Below are 14,974 nucleotides of genomic sequence, written 5' to 3' on the forward strand. Positions count from 1 at the left end.
ATTGGAGAGGTATGGATTTGATGGATGGACTGTTTGATGGATGAGGAATTGGCTGGATGGTCACATCCAGAGAGTGGTGGTCAACAGCTCAATATCTGGATGGACACAGGTGACACAGGGTGTCCCTCAGGAGTTCATATTGCGACCAGTACTATTTATTATTATATCTTCATCAATGACATAAACAGTGAGATTGAGTGCACTCTCAGGAAGATTGTGGATGACACCAGGTTGAGTGGTATCAGTGGTATCAGTGGACATGCTTGAGGGATGGGATGGCATCCAGACGGACCTGGACAAGCTCGAGAAGTGTGCCCTTGCAAATGTCATGAAGTTCAACAAGGCCAAGTGCAAGGTCCTGGGTCGGGGCAAACTCCAGTATCAATACAGGCTGGGGAATGAAGGGATTGAGAGCAGCCCTGTGGAGAAGGTCTTGATGGTACTGGTGGATGAAAGATGGGACCAGAGCTGGCAAAGTGGACAAATCATGTCTCTTGGGCTGCATCAAAAGGAACATGGCCAGCAGGTCAAGGGAGGTGATTCTGCCCTACTACTTGACTCTGATGGGACTCCACTGGAGTGCTGCATCCAGCTCTAGAGCCCTCAGTACAAGAATGCCATGGATCTGTTAGAGAGGGGCCAGAGGAGCCACAGAAATGATCAGAGGGCTGGAACAGCTCTGCTGTGAGGACAGGCTGAGAGAGCTGGGGTCGTTCAGCCTGGAGAAAACAAGGCTCCGGGGAGACATTGTTGTGGCCTTTCAGTACGTAAAAGAAGCCTATAAGAAAGACGGCGATAGTTTTTTTAGCAGGGCCTGTTGTGATAGGACAAGGGGTAATGGTTTTAAACTAAAGGAGGGGAGATTCAGGCTAGACATGAGGAAGAAAATTTTTACAGTGAGAGCAGTGAAACACTGGAACAAGTTGCCCAGAGAGGTGGTAGATGCCCCATCCCTGGAAATATTCAAGGCCAGGCTGGATGGGGCTCTGAGCAGCCTGATGTCCCTGAAGCTGCTCTGAGCAGCTGAAGAGGTCCCTGCTCATTGCAGGGGGGTTGGACTAGATGACCTTTGAAGGTCCCTTCCAGCCCAAACTGTTCTATTATTCTATAATGGCTGTCTAACTAAAAATATATAAAGAGGTAGTGAAATATATAAAGAGGTAGTGTCACCTTTCTACTGTCACTTATTTAAGAACTCTGTAGTCACTATTTGCAACAGGTTTGTGCTGGAGCATTTCATCAGTCCTGTGCAATGGTCCTTCAATGCATCCTGAATTAAGAGTTTTCCAAATTGGGTGTTGCATTGTCCTGTGGCAGATGCTCTTTGCCTCTGGCCTAGGATATGACTTACAGGTTGTTGAGCAAGTGCATGGTAGAGCTGAAGAATACAGACAGTGTCTTCCAATGCTACTTGTCACTTGGAACTCTGAAAATGGGACGGAAAACACTTTCTGTTTGGTGCAGTAGGATCTAGATTAAAATTAGCCTTTCCCTTGTACACTGCCCCCTCTTTGTCTATAAGATATGATGTGCTCTAAGCCTCCCCATATTTCTACTGTTATTTCCCCAGACAGTGGTAATGCTGCATTCAGGCAGCTGCCAAGGTCTTAAGAGATTACCTGACCACATTGATTTGTTAAGGCCAGTATTTTCCTTTGTCAAGTAAATGTATGTTCTGGGAACTCACTTAAAGATGCTGATTTACTAAATGCATCCTCTTTTAGCTAGAATAACTGCTAAACAAAAGAAAACAGATGTATGAAACCTAAGAAATTGGTCAGAGTGAAGTTCTCAAGGTGGGTGCTGCTTTCAGGTCTCACTACAGTTTTGTTCACTTCAGGGACCTTAGTAGTTTTGCTTTCTGTTGTTCCACATAATTTTCTATCACCATTGCAGACTTCCCCTGCAGCGCTTGCTGCTGGAAGTGGGTTTTCCATTGTGCTCTGCATCTCCTCAGTTCTCTAACCTGTTTCAAGAATTATCCCAACAAACACTGACAGGCCTTCACTTAATCTTTTTCTTCTCTCCTTCTGCTATTCATTTTTATATGGTTATTCACATTACCAGCCTGTCACAGTGAGGTTTTATTTTCTTACATGCCTGTAATATAGTCATGAACTTAGTCACAGAATATTCAAAAAACATCATATAGAATAAAATTAAATTAAATTATACAACTGTATTTCACACTAATTGGCTTTAAAAAGAGTAGCTAAAAATATCACTTCATAACAAAGTTTACATTTGTAGAAAGATTAAGGAGCCAATTATTTGACAAAGACTTTTTCCTAGAGAAGGTGACTGTATGTGGCATCTTCAGTGAAAAACACAAGAGGGTGGTGTAAGAGCAGTACCTAAAGAACAACCACGAGTGGGACTTGCACCCTGGGACCCTGTACTACTGCACTGCCAGCCTCAAAGCATAAATAAGCTGAGAGGAGCAGGTTCAGTCAGCTGCTCACCACTGCATCTATCTGCAAGGTGGCTTTGTATGCTCCCAGATAATGCTGTCTTGTCAGCTGCCACACCAAATTAAAGGTACTTCCATACCTAATTATCCAGATATATGTATGTGTGATAGACGGAGGAGCACAGATATACATGAAGGTTGACACATTGGCTGCAGAAACATGGAGGTATTGGCAGAAGCATCTGCCTGGACACAGAAATGCCCTGTATCTAGTGGAGTGCCTCAGGGGTCAGTACTGGGGCCAGTATTATTCAATATATTCATTAACAATTTAGACGAGGGAATAGAGTGTACTATCAGCAAGTTTACTGATGACACTAAGCTGGGAGGAGTGGCTGACACGCCAGAAGGCTGTGCTGCCATCCAGAGACCTGGACAGGCTGGAGAGTTGGGCGGGGAATAACCTGATGAAATTTAACAAGGGAAAGTGTAGAGTCCTGCATCTGGCAGGAACAACCTCAGGTTTCAGTATAGGTTGGGAAATTACATATTAGAGAGCAGTGTAGGGGAAAGGGACCTGGGGGTCCTGGTGGACAACAGGATGACCATGAGCCAGCACTGTGCCCTTGTGGCCCAGAAGGCCAATGGCATCCTTGGGTGTATTAGAAGGGGGGTGGTTAGTAGATCAAGAGAGGTCCTCCTTCCTCTCTACTCTGCCCTGGTGAGACCACATCTGGAATATTGTGTCCAGTTCTGGGCCCCTCAGTTCCAGAAGGACAGGGAACTGCTGGAGAGAGTCCAGCACAGGGCAACAAAGATGATGAAGGGAGTGGAGCATCTCCCTTATGAGGAAAGGCGGAGGGAGCTGGGTCTCTTTAGCTTGGAGAAGAGGAGACTGAGGGGTGACCTTATTAATGTTTATAAATATATAAAGGGTGAGTGCCATGAGGATGGAGCCAGGCTCTTCTTGGTGGCAAACAATGATAAGACAAGGGGTAATGGGATCAAGCTGGAACACAAGAGGTTCCACTTAAATTTGAGAAAAAACTTCTTCTCAGTAAGGGTGACAAACACTGGAACAGGCTGCCCAGGGGGGTTGTGGAGTCTCCTTCTCCGGAGACATTCAAAACCCACCTGGACATGTTCCTGTGCGACCTCCCCTAGGCGTTCCTGCTCCAGCAGGGGGATTGGACTAGATGATCTTTCGAGGTCCCTTCCAATCCCAAACATACTGTGATACTGTGATACTGTGAACTGTGCAACGTGATTCCAAAGAAATGGGATGGAAAAGGGATACATGGCTACAGTGTTACCAACTGTGAGGGGCAAGGATGGGGCAAGTGCCATCCAGCAAGTGCAGCTCCCCTAAAACCACAACATCATTGCGGAGATGTGTGCAAATCTTTTTTTTTTTTTTTTTCAGATGAGTTAGCCTTCTATTTTTTTTCATATGTTGGTAATGCAGGAAGAAAGACTTCTCCTAGAGAACAGTCATCAGCTATATTTCTGCAAATCCTTCTCATATCCAAAGGACTGTAGCATTGCAGCTAGAAGCAGAGCAATGTCAGTGCAGGCAGCAGGGAAGAGACCTTAACTTTGCTTACAGAGCATAAGCAGCCCTCACCTCCCACTTGGCCTGTTTAAGTAAGTGTGAATGAGTAACCAACTTGATTTGCTCCCTAGCATTTGTATGCCAGCACTTAAGCTAACCTTAGGGCTGAAAGTGGGTTATAGCACCATTAGTGTGATAGTAAAGTATCTCACTTCCTCAATAAAAATGCTATTCTGTATTATTATAACCTACTTTTATAGTTTTACAAGGTGTTGCTTCCTTTCTAATACAGACATTTCACCCCTACTGCCCACATCAAAAATTCCTCCCACTAATGCTGTTCATTCAGTGGTAGCCTTCGGTTTCTGACCTTGCTGAAAGAGATTTTGAGAACATGGTAAGCAAATACTGTTGCCCTGGCTATGTTGACTCTCTTGGTGCTGAGCAGGTTATGGAGATGCACTCAGCACATCTGCTGAGTTTTCAAGAAATGACTGTTCAAGTCAAAAATAGAAGATGCTAACACAGCTGTACATTGAACTATTTCCTAGGCATCTTCTCAAAATTATACAGAGAAAAATCCTGTGTTCAGTCCTCGTTTCCAGAGGCAGCACCTACTCTTCCAACGAAATTCAGGTGGTGATGCTGAAGAGTCGGGTCAGCAGCTCTCTAAAGCTTGCTGTTGATGAAGACTGCTTTTTTATAAATAAAGTGATCCACACTGGAGACTCTGCAGCAGAAGATCAAAATACAGTAAACCTTGAAGAAAAGCAAGATCATGTTTGTGTTCCAGAGGACTGAGCCCAGAGCCAACATATTCCACTTGATTCATCTGGTCTCTTGGGTACATCTTAGGACAACTGATTGAGCAAATTGCAGGCATCGCAAAAGGTTGATACGTTTAGTTAGCAAACTGACATAATTCTCCCTATATATATATTTTAAGGAAACAGATGGTGACATATTTAAAGATCTATTTGTTTAGATTAAATGCTTTTTGATGTTTAACCTTTTCGGCAAATGAGTGTTCATTTGTAATTCAAACTACAGAGCAAAGCCAATGTGGGTCTGGCTTTGCATAGGATCTTTTAGGTAAAATACCACAGCTTCTGTACTTGCTATATAATAGCATGACAAATCCAGAGAGAGACAAGCTCCTTTGACATGTGCAAGGCTTTGTATGCACGAGTCATGTAGGGCAGTGGGCACCACTGTTAAAAATCTTGTTAGAAACAAGAGCTTTGAAAGAAAAAAATCAAAAAGACTGTAAACTAAAGCTTGGATTACAGAAGGCATTCAAGGAACAGCATCCTTGTAAAACTCACTAGTTAAAAAACACGTGAGGGAAAAGAGGACAAAATGCCTGCTGGCTTCTGTGGATCCCCTTTCTTCGTCTAGACATTTCCCATGGCAGAGTCATGCCAGTCTAATCAGCTCCCACATGCTAAATCCCTCTCTGTGTTGTGTTTGCTCATTACTGTGCATGCATAAGCCCCTCAGCTCTATTGCTGGCTAAATACACTGCTGTCACTGGATGGTTTGTTTTTATGTGGCTGCACAAAGAGCTGCCCTAGCATGACTGAGGGAACACAGAGCTGGAAATAAATGGGCAAACACAGGAGCTCCTGAATGTCTCTCTAAAGAATTCTGCAGGCAACAGGCATTTTCATAGAAAGGTGACACAAGGCAATTGCCTTTCCTCAGACACAGGAGGGAACCCAAGTGCTTAACTCAAAGTTTCACATTCTGTCACAGTCACACTCTCTCAAATTTCGCATGGCAGAAGGCAAGCTGAGGTGTAGCTGAGGTCCCAGGGCATGCAGGTGTTCGGAGACTCAGATGAACAAGACAGAGAGCACTCTTGCCAGATATTTTATTGCTGGCAAATTCACCATGCTTAACCATGCCCAAGCAGTAGCTCTGCTACCGTCTGTTTCTGGGCACCAAATCAGATTTGTTTTTCTCAAACTGGGAGATTGCAACAAGGGTCACAGCTCCTGCTAATTATCTACTATCAGCAAATCCCACAGTTTGGGAGGGGGCGCAAACATTCACAAAATAGAACTAGAACCTGTTGCCACTCCATCCTGGAAGCTGGCTGCTACTGCTAGCTCAGGGGCTGGACAGGGAGCTGAGATGGTTGCATTTCTGAAGGAAGGGTCTGGCAGGCGCTCTGTCAGTTAAAAACATCTGTTGTATGCATTTCCACAAAATTGTCTCTCTTGCATTTACTGATAAGTAACGCTTACTCCTGGGAGACGCCATTGTCGAGTGGCGCTCACTCCCACAAAACTAGCACTCCTTGTATAAACCATGAATGATGATATGTAACAGTGGTGTATACTCCCCCTGAAATCAGTCGCTACCACAGTTAAACTGTTAGCCTATTAACTATCCTCAACGTTGCCTTATGGCTCTTAACTGGTGGCTAAAACTGATTTTCATGGGGATTACACTTACATAAGGGCCAGAGAGGGTCTAAATTAAGCTGCAGAGTGGCTGTTACCAGGCAGACCAAAAAGTAACCATTTAAGTTCTCCATGGCAGACTTGTTCCCAGTGTTAAAGTCCCCTAGTCACGATGCTCTCAGAGCATGAAGTCAACAACTTTACAAACAAGTATTTTCCACAAAAGTAACACAAAAATAGAAATAAACCCACTCCCTAGTTATTTCTTTTTTGAAGCTCCAAACAGATTTAATTAAAATAAGCATAAAAAGTTGGTCTCTACTTAGTGCCTCCATTATATAAAGAACAACTAAAAATAGAAACTGAAGCTGGAACAGAACAAGATGAGCATTTAATATCCTTGCAGTGAACTGAATCCCTTCAGACTACTTGCTTGGAACCCCAGCATTATCTAACATTCATTGAAACCCAAATTCGTCATTTATGCTTTTGGATGAAAAATGAGACACAGCCAACATTACTGCTTTTATTACAAAATGTAAATAAATTCCAAAATCATACATCTGAGTGTACAATTTAATTTAAAAATGAAGTCTAACTGACAGTCCTCTATGAACTGCTGTCAGATGTGGCTAAGGAAATGGATGAAGAAGATGAAGAAGAAGATGGAGAATATTCGTTATTTGTTATTGATGCTTTTTCTTCATATTTTGGAGGCGATTCCGAGGAGACGTATAGAATTGGTGAAACATCTGAAGGTGAGCCGCTTCCAGAAATTGTATATATGGTCTCATAGTCTCTAACAGCAACTGTTCTTTCATCATCTGCAAGCTGTGCTCTATAAAACACAAAACTGCATATTAGCATAATTCATTTCTCTACAGTGAGTGAAATTCCACTTGACTTATATAAACATACATGCATGCACACATTCCCTAGAATGCCTGAAGCAAAGAACTTGCATAAGCATTAGGAATTCATACTATGGGCTACGTTACGACTTATATGAAAATTCTATTACTTCAGAGGGGAAGGGCAAACAAGTCGCCTTCTAACCCTTAACATCACCAGTCACAGCCTGGCTTACAGGCATTAGCTGCTTCTGGCAGGGCTATCTCACAATCTTATTAAATCTTCCGATACTTAGCTCCTAATGTATCTTCCCTTTTGTAGTCTATCACATCTACATTGTCCCATTCTCTTATGAAAGACAATTACTAGACTTAGAATTACATCAAAAAAATCGCAGTCCTTAGCCATTTGAGATCTTACATGAAAGGCAACTTGAATCTTTCATTAGGCTTTCTAGCAACCCATGACAGACATAAGGAGTAGCATTCCAGCACAGAGCTGGAGGAACAGAAGCAACTGGACATGACCAGACTGCCAAGTTCCCAGTGACAGTCCAGGACAGCAGCGCCCTCCTCTGACAATCACAACTGGATCCCAATTGGTTGCACCCATCTGGTCCTGGAATCCTGCTCATCTCACCCAGGAGCTGACCCTCAGCATATTGCTCCAGCTGCTTCTCAAGAGAAGAAAACAACTCCTCATTCCTCACAACTTGCTCTCAGAGCTGACTCCTGCCTTTGTGCATACATCTGCACTCCCACATCTTCAACTAGATCAGGTTGCTCAGAGGCTGGTCCAGCCTGGCCTGGGATGTTTCCAGGGATGGGGCATCTACCACCTCTCTGGGCAACTTGTGCCAGTGTTTCACCAACTTCGTTGTAAAAAACGTCTGCCTCATGTCTAGCCTGAATCTCCCCTCTTTTAGTTTGAAACCATTACCCTTTGTCCCATCACAACAGGTTCTTCTAAAAAGTCTGTCCCCGTCCTTCTTATAGGCCCCTTTTGAATACTGAAAGGCTGCAATTAGGTCTCCCTGGAGCCTTCTTGAGGCTGAACAACCCCAGTTCTCTTGATGTACTAGGCATAAGCAGGGCTGGTTTCCTACCAGCTCACTTCAGCATCATTTATCTCCAGCTGAGCTCATCTACACACAAAGCTTTAATTTGTTGCTTTGGAAAGGGAAACATTCGAGATGAGAATCAATACTTGGTCCTTCACAGATATTTATCTAATCTGCTAAAGAATTAAAAATCTTTAGTGCTGTCACTGGTGTATAAGGATGTGTGTTTAAAGGAGAGAGAACATACTACAATACAAATGCTGAAGTGCTATATATCAGACTGCAGGAAAAAAACAACCACTTCTGGGATCAGACCATGACTCAGCTTCCTACAAGCTCTCTCATCCAGCACAGCCTCCAACGCAGCACTTGCTGACACCATGTGGAGCAATGGACTGAAAAGACAAATTATATTTGCCTAGTAACCACCCACATGTGAAATGGGTATTCCCTCCCAGCTTTGAGATCTTCAACCATGGCCCTATGTCAGGAGGAACAAGGCCACAGCTCAGCCTCCATGAAAAGGGCTTGTGAACTCATTTTCACTAGTCAAGATGTTGTGCCTGCTACCAAGCGCTAAGCCATGGGAGAGTATGACTGAGTGAAATAACCAGAGATGGTATGAACTCACAGGGTCTCTGTGAGGACCCTGGGGAGCATGGAAAGGCAATAGCTAGAGCACACCCAGGCACAGAACACCAAAGCAGGAGGTCCAGGGTTTCTGAATCCAAGGTTGAGGTGTTTTGTCCACTCCACCACAAACTGCCCCAACAAGCTGGGCTACAGACTGCATCTTTGAGTACATATGTTCACAAGACAGAGAAGTCCAGACAAGGCAATCAACAACGGCTGAGTTACTGGGATCATACATGAAGCTCAGAGCATCAAAACTGGACATTTGTGGGTTGAGGCAGTTGATCCAGCTGCAAGGGATTTTGTAGGAGAATGGGTGAAGGAAAGAGGGGTCAAGTTGGTATGTGCACCAGCAGGGAGAGCCCAAAAGAAGTCTGAGGAACTAGCTTTTTTGTCATTCCCTCACTGCCCTTTGTTCTTCCTTTTTCAGAGCAGCATGTGCTGCTTGCATACTTTCACAGCCTTTCATAATGCACACATCTTACCAAGCACGTGGGCAGGCAGCTCACATTTGAACTCAGGGTCTGAAATTTTAGGGTAGAGAGGACTCGTAGCCCTCAATTTTGTGCATTGGACTTTTACAGACAAGAGGTGCAAGAGTCACTCTGTCTCTCAGCTGCTTGTAAGACTACAGCAGAACACAGCTTTCATGTATGATATGATATTTCTCCTAGTTACTCACTCCAGCCTGGTCTTCTAAATGTATTTAAAGTGAAACATATTGAGGGTTCCCTTGGACTGTATTTGGCTATCTCAGGGCTATCAGAGGTCCAGGTTCACAGCTGGGGCAAGTCATTTCTCCAAAGACTTCAATTTGTGTTATATGTACATTTTGGAGGTACATGCCAGAAAGGAACAGAGTGCGTGCTGTAGCTCAGTACGGTGCCTAACTCCAGAACCACCAGCAGCTGGTAAAAAAAACCCCACCCCATCAGCTGTGAATGCTTTCACCCAGCCCCATAAGAACACAGAGACTTCATGTAAATTCCTTCTTTCAGTGACAGGAGTTTATTTGCTCTCCTGGTTGCTCTGGGTAACCTTCAATTCCAGTAGGATAGCTCTGAGAGTTGATGTATTTCACTTGCAGTTAGAAAACAGGCAAAGGCTTCTACAGTTAACAAGATAAAATGTTTCTTCACACAGCCATTTGTGCCTGGTCATGAGAACCACAGCTCTCTGGAAAGCATTTTGGCTTGATCAACCCTGACATCCTCTCTTTCCCACATCTACACATCATCCTGAATTAGCAGGTGTTTAGGGCACTGACTAATCAACAGATTCTCATCAGCTTTGTCCAAGAAGTACACCCTCTCAAACAATATAAGTGGAAAAATAGCAGACTGAATGAAATAAGTGCGCTGTTAGGTTTTATTAGGCATTGTATCTCTCAGGACAAGTCATCAGCCTCAAGCTGGACCTCAGTCAGTGGGACCCAAGCACTGTCTTCCTTTCCTAGGTGGTATGTACATTATTTTTTTGTTCGGGGTCCAGTCCCACCATAGAGCATGTAACAGCACACTAGGAGAGTGTTGCAGTAGTAGAAAGAGTGAGTAAGGTTTTTGATAGAGAGATCTTTATTCTATTTAAAAAAAAAAAAAAAAAAAAAGAAAGGTGGTTTTGAGTAAAGGCAGAAGGACAGTCTGGCTTGTGTTAACAGCAACAGAAGGAAGCATCTGCTGTCTCCAACAAAGATGGGGAGGAAATGTTTAGAGGAGGGCACTAGGAAACAGAAGACAGTATGACATGTTGTTGGTAGTCGTGGACTAGGGAACAGAGCATCTTGCACAGTGGGGCTGAGCCACAGGACTCCACCAGGTGTACTTCAAAGGATTACTAATTAAACCACAGACATAGCTGCACACAGCGTGGTAACAAGAATAAGGGCCATTGCTAACATCCTTCTCCTGTGGCACTTAAGTCTTTGGGGCAGGAAGAAGGTTCATGCTTGCTTGCTTCAAAGGGAAGATTAGCACAAGAGTTTTGAAAAAGTACTAACATCAGGCACACAGCTGGTACAGCTGGTCATGAAATGCACTGCCACATGTGAGTGGAGAAGTCTGGAGTATGGTGGAAGGCTATGAAAGCAATGGCCCAAAAACTACTATGACTGGACACAGCCAGGCAGGCTGGGGATCTTGCTGCAGCAACGGTTCTTAGGATGCTGCAGGCACGGTCTTGTAAACTAAAATAATGCAATGAATAAGTCCCCCACTACCTACTGACCCACAGACCAAAAGAAACCTGACATACGACTTTCCAAAAGGTAAAACCGAGTCAATTCTGGATCATTAAGGGCCTGAAAATAAGTTGGGGGCTCTAGGCATGTGGCATCTAGCTTTCCTGGCCAGATCTAGTTCTGGCTCCTAGTATTTGGCGCTTGCAGCAACCTCTTCCACACTCAAGTTAGCAGTAACCCACAGAGGATAAATAACCCTGCAAGTTCTTGTGGTGCACACAGCTCTTCAGCCAGTCACCACCGTGAGCTTAGTGGTGGCAACATCTAGCAAGTCAGCTGTACTCAGTGTATAGAAGAGTAGCTGCATGGCTGAGGTGCAACATCTTGAGATGAAGCTGGCATTGCAACCTCCCTTTTAAGCTATCTGAAGACTCCTGCTCTTCCTCCGCAATATCAAGGTTATCTTTTTTAACTCAACACACTGCCACAGCAGGAACAAGGTAGACCAGCACTACAAGTCTCGCTTCCTCAAGGCAGTGAGATAAGCGTCAGAGGGAGAACCAGCCACACCGAAGTGGTGCTCCCACAGTCACAGGGCCTGTGGATGGGTGTCACGAATGGTTTGCTGCAGTGGGTCTGCAGACGCTTCCTAAAATCTGGCAGTGTGATGTCTATCATGTGATTGGAGCACTGCTGTCAGGGGCACTTTCTCTTGGACAATCCAGAAGAAATTGAATCTAAATATATTTAAATAAAGGCCACTGATTTAAGGCTTTGTTTTCAGTCGTAATAGACTGTAAGAATTTAACCTTCATGAAGGAGGGTGATGTGATTTGTGATTCCTCTTGTACACTAGATTTTAATGCCATTTCAAGGAAGGTATCTAAAGTAAGTTGAATGAGGTTCTAGAAAACCTTGTATAGCCTAGCAGAGAGTTAATTCAGAGTGAATATTTAAGAACATGGTCTTGGATACCTTGAGAAGCATCTCAGACTTCCACAGACAGACAAGAAAACAGTCTTACCCATCACTGAAGATAGAGTGGTATGGTGGAGGATTATCACTTGTAGGCAAACCACCTGACATAAGACAACGTGTCACAGTTGGTGAGAGAGGGTCAGCAAAATAAGGAGGTGGTGGAGGTGGGAATACCATTACAGCATCACCTAGGAAAAAAATTACCAATTACCACCTCTGCAAAACAGAGCACCACTGTTCATTCTAACTGTATCCTAGAACATTTCCTGTCTTTAGAGTTACAGTATTTGTATTTGTCTATCTTTTAAAGTAAAGTTCAATGATCCCACATACAGATTTGTTACATTCTGGGCTGTTAAAGTACAATGGAAGCGTTCAAAACCAAAATTACCCCAAAAGAAAGATGCAGCATATTCATAAATGGAAGATTTCATTTAGAAATTACAGCTAGGGGAGGAGTAGTGTTCCATCTAGCCAGGAGACAGAAACCTTTCACTGTTGTCTGTCTTCAAAAACTGAAGTGCAAAGCACACAGTTACTGTGGGGAGACTTCAGGGGTAGGCAAGTATTTTGTTTTCCTAAAATAGGGTGATCTAAGTTTTTGTGGACCTAATGCAGTGTTATAACAAAAGTATTAAAGTCATAAATGGTTCTGTGACTGATTTTGTGTGCCACGACAATTTCCACAACACTATTGATAGATAATTCACTATTAAGTGTACTGTGCAGCATATCTTCTGTAATTGAGGTTGTGTTTTTTTTTTTTTTTAAACAAAAAGTTTGTATCAGTAACTGAGCTCGCATAATTTATGTAAACACTCAGCTGCCTGGCACCTTTTTTCTTTTGTGATTTGTATGAAGGGACAGGTCAAGGAGCATTAGAAATGTTGAGTGAAGTAGGAAGTGTTTTCTAGCTGTGTCACTACTGTTCCAGAATGTCACTATGGCAATGAGGCCTCAGCCTTCAGCCTTACAGTTTTACTTTTCCTGATGGAAGTATAAAAGGAATCCATTGATTTTGCTTAATTTTGCTTTCTCACCTTGAAAGACAATCTGAATTCTCTTCTATCACCCTTTGATTTATCCTGTGGTTGGAAAACTGACATTAAACTGTCACCTTTTCTGAAGATTGCCAGGTTACAGGTCTGTACATTGGTTTGACAGGCAAAAGGAAAATTTGCATAATGAACTTCAGTCAGTCAGATGACAGTCAAGAAATACTATGGTTGAGTTACTAATCCTTTCCAAGAGCTAGAAAATTATCAGAATAATCTATGCACAGAATGTGTTCATGGGGTACTAAAAGCAGTGCTATATGCAGGGGAGTATTCCCTGCTAACATACCACATTTACTCAAATACCGTGCAATTAACAGAAGCATCTTGCAATTACATCTCTTACTGACAGAAGATGTGGCCATGATTAAAAAAAAGATACAATACACTGCTTACGAATCAGGTTCTCCTGTTTAAGGGGTCAAAACTCAAGGCTAAACAAAAATCTTACAGATAGTCATAGAAGTCATTAAGACCTATGATTTGCAATGTCAGCTACACCCTTTGGGAAAGGCATATTGGACTGACTTGCATCAGATTATGTGGGGTTTTTTGCCAAACAGTCAGACCTTTCTTTTGATGCCAAAGGTTTTCTCTTTGAGAGAAAGCTAACTGAAACGACCATACCAAAACCATATGAGACAAAGCAACATTATTCTGTTTTGGCTGGTCTGACATGCCAGAACCAACAAGCCTGGAGCTCAAATGAGTAATATTTAGAGGTACATCATTAGAAGAAAAAAGCCCTAAGTCTCAGATGTGCAGTTCAAGTGTTATTTACCCACCTACTGTAACCTGAAAAGATTCAGGGCTCTGAGGATGTTCTTCACTTTCGCAAGATTCTTGGTTGAGATTTAAGTTTTGTTTCTTTTTAACATGAGCTATCACGAAGAAACACAACCCAGTGAGCACAATCAAAGGTCCCATGATTTGAAGTGACAAGAATCCACAGCCCTGGAGGTCCACATCAGAACTGCTGGTGTAGTTGAGCTGTATGCTGTGCCAGCTGGGGCTGCAGCCAGGAACCCAAATGCCCAGGATGCTGATTAGCATTCCACTAGTTAAAAACAGGAACCCAAATATGAGAAACTGGGCAAACTGACAGCTCCCGCGACAAAAAACAAGGCTGTACACCTGCTCATTTTGCAATTGTCTTTGTCTTATATACAGCCTGGCCCTTGATCGTGCCAGTAAAACACAAACGAGTCCAGTCACAGCCAGCACTGGCCCAGCAGCCTTAAGGACCCCATTACAGTCACTGAAGGTTCCGGATGGACAAGACTGGAGAATAAAGACTGAAAGCAGGAATCCAGCACAGAGCAACACAGCTCCAAAAACAAAAAGGAAAAAAATAACTTTCCCATGTTGTCCATTATTTCCTTCACCTCCTGGGGCAGGAACAGCCACTGGATACATGACAACAGAATCTCCTCCAGCAGGTTAAGTTTGTTTGGTTATTTTTCCCCTGTTAAGAGGCAGAACACTACAGTAGATCTGTGAACATAAAAATACACAAATCAAAAAGAAGAAGAAGAAAAATACCAAACAGTGGGACTGGCTACATTGTAATATTTACTCCTGCATTTGCTTCTCAGACTATTAGAATTGTATACCCTTGGTAGCACCTCCATTATGGAGTAAAGGGCCTAATCAAGTTTGCTGCCATTAAATGCCAATGAAAAGACAGAACTTGTTCTACAGTTCGACTGAAAACAACTGTAATTGCTGTTGCACAGCTACATTGTTTCTTCATATGTACGGTCTTATGATTAAGGGCACATTATCTTCAAAGGCTGAATCTCGGGAACAAGGACATGCTAGCTTTCTCCTTGAAAACAGAAAGCTGGGGG

The 14,974-nt window shown here is 43.2% G+C and overlaps 1 protein-coding gene across 1 annotated transcript; it reads right to left on the bottom strand.

Moving 5' to 3' along the window:
- Positions 1-6,979: 6,979 nt before the first annotated feature.
- On the bottom strand, positions 6,980-14,540 carry TMEM171 (transmembrane protein 171; the record flags this gene model as incomplete). Its single annotated transcript, XM_080362301.1, has 3 exons — positions 6,980-7,208; positions 12,116-12,257; positions 13,910-14,540. 3 exons carry the CDS (start codon positions 14,538-14,540, stop codon positions 6,980-6,982), a joined length of 1,002 nt encoding a protein of 333 aa, XP_080218427.1.
- Between the last annotated feature and the right edge of the window lie 434 nt (positions 14,541-14,974).

The sequence above is a fragment of the Nesoenas mayeri genome, assembly GCF_963082525.1.
Source record: "Nesoenas mayeri genome assembly, chromosome: Z".
Taxonomy (NCBI): Eukaryota; Metazoa; Chordata; class Aves; order Columbiformes; family Columbidae; genus Nesoenas; species Nesoenas mayeri.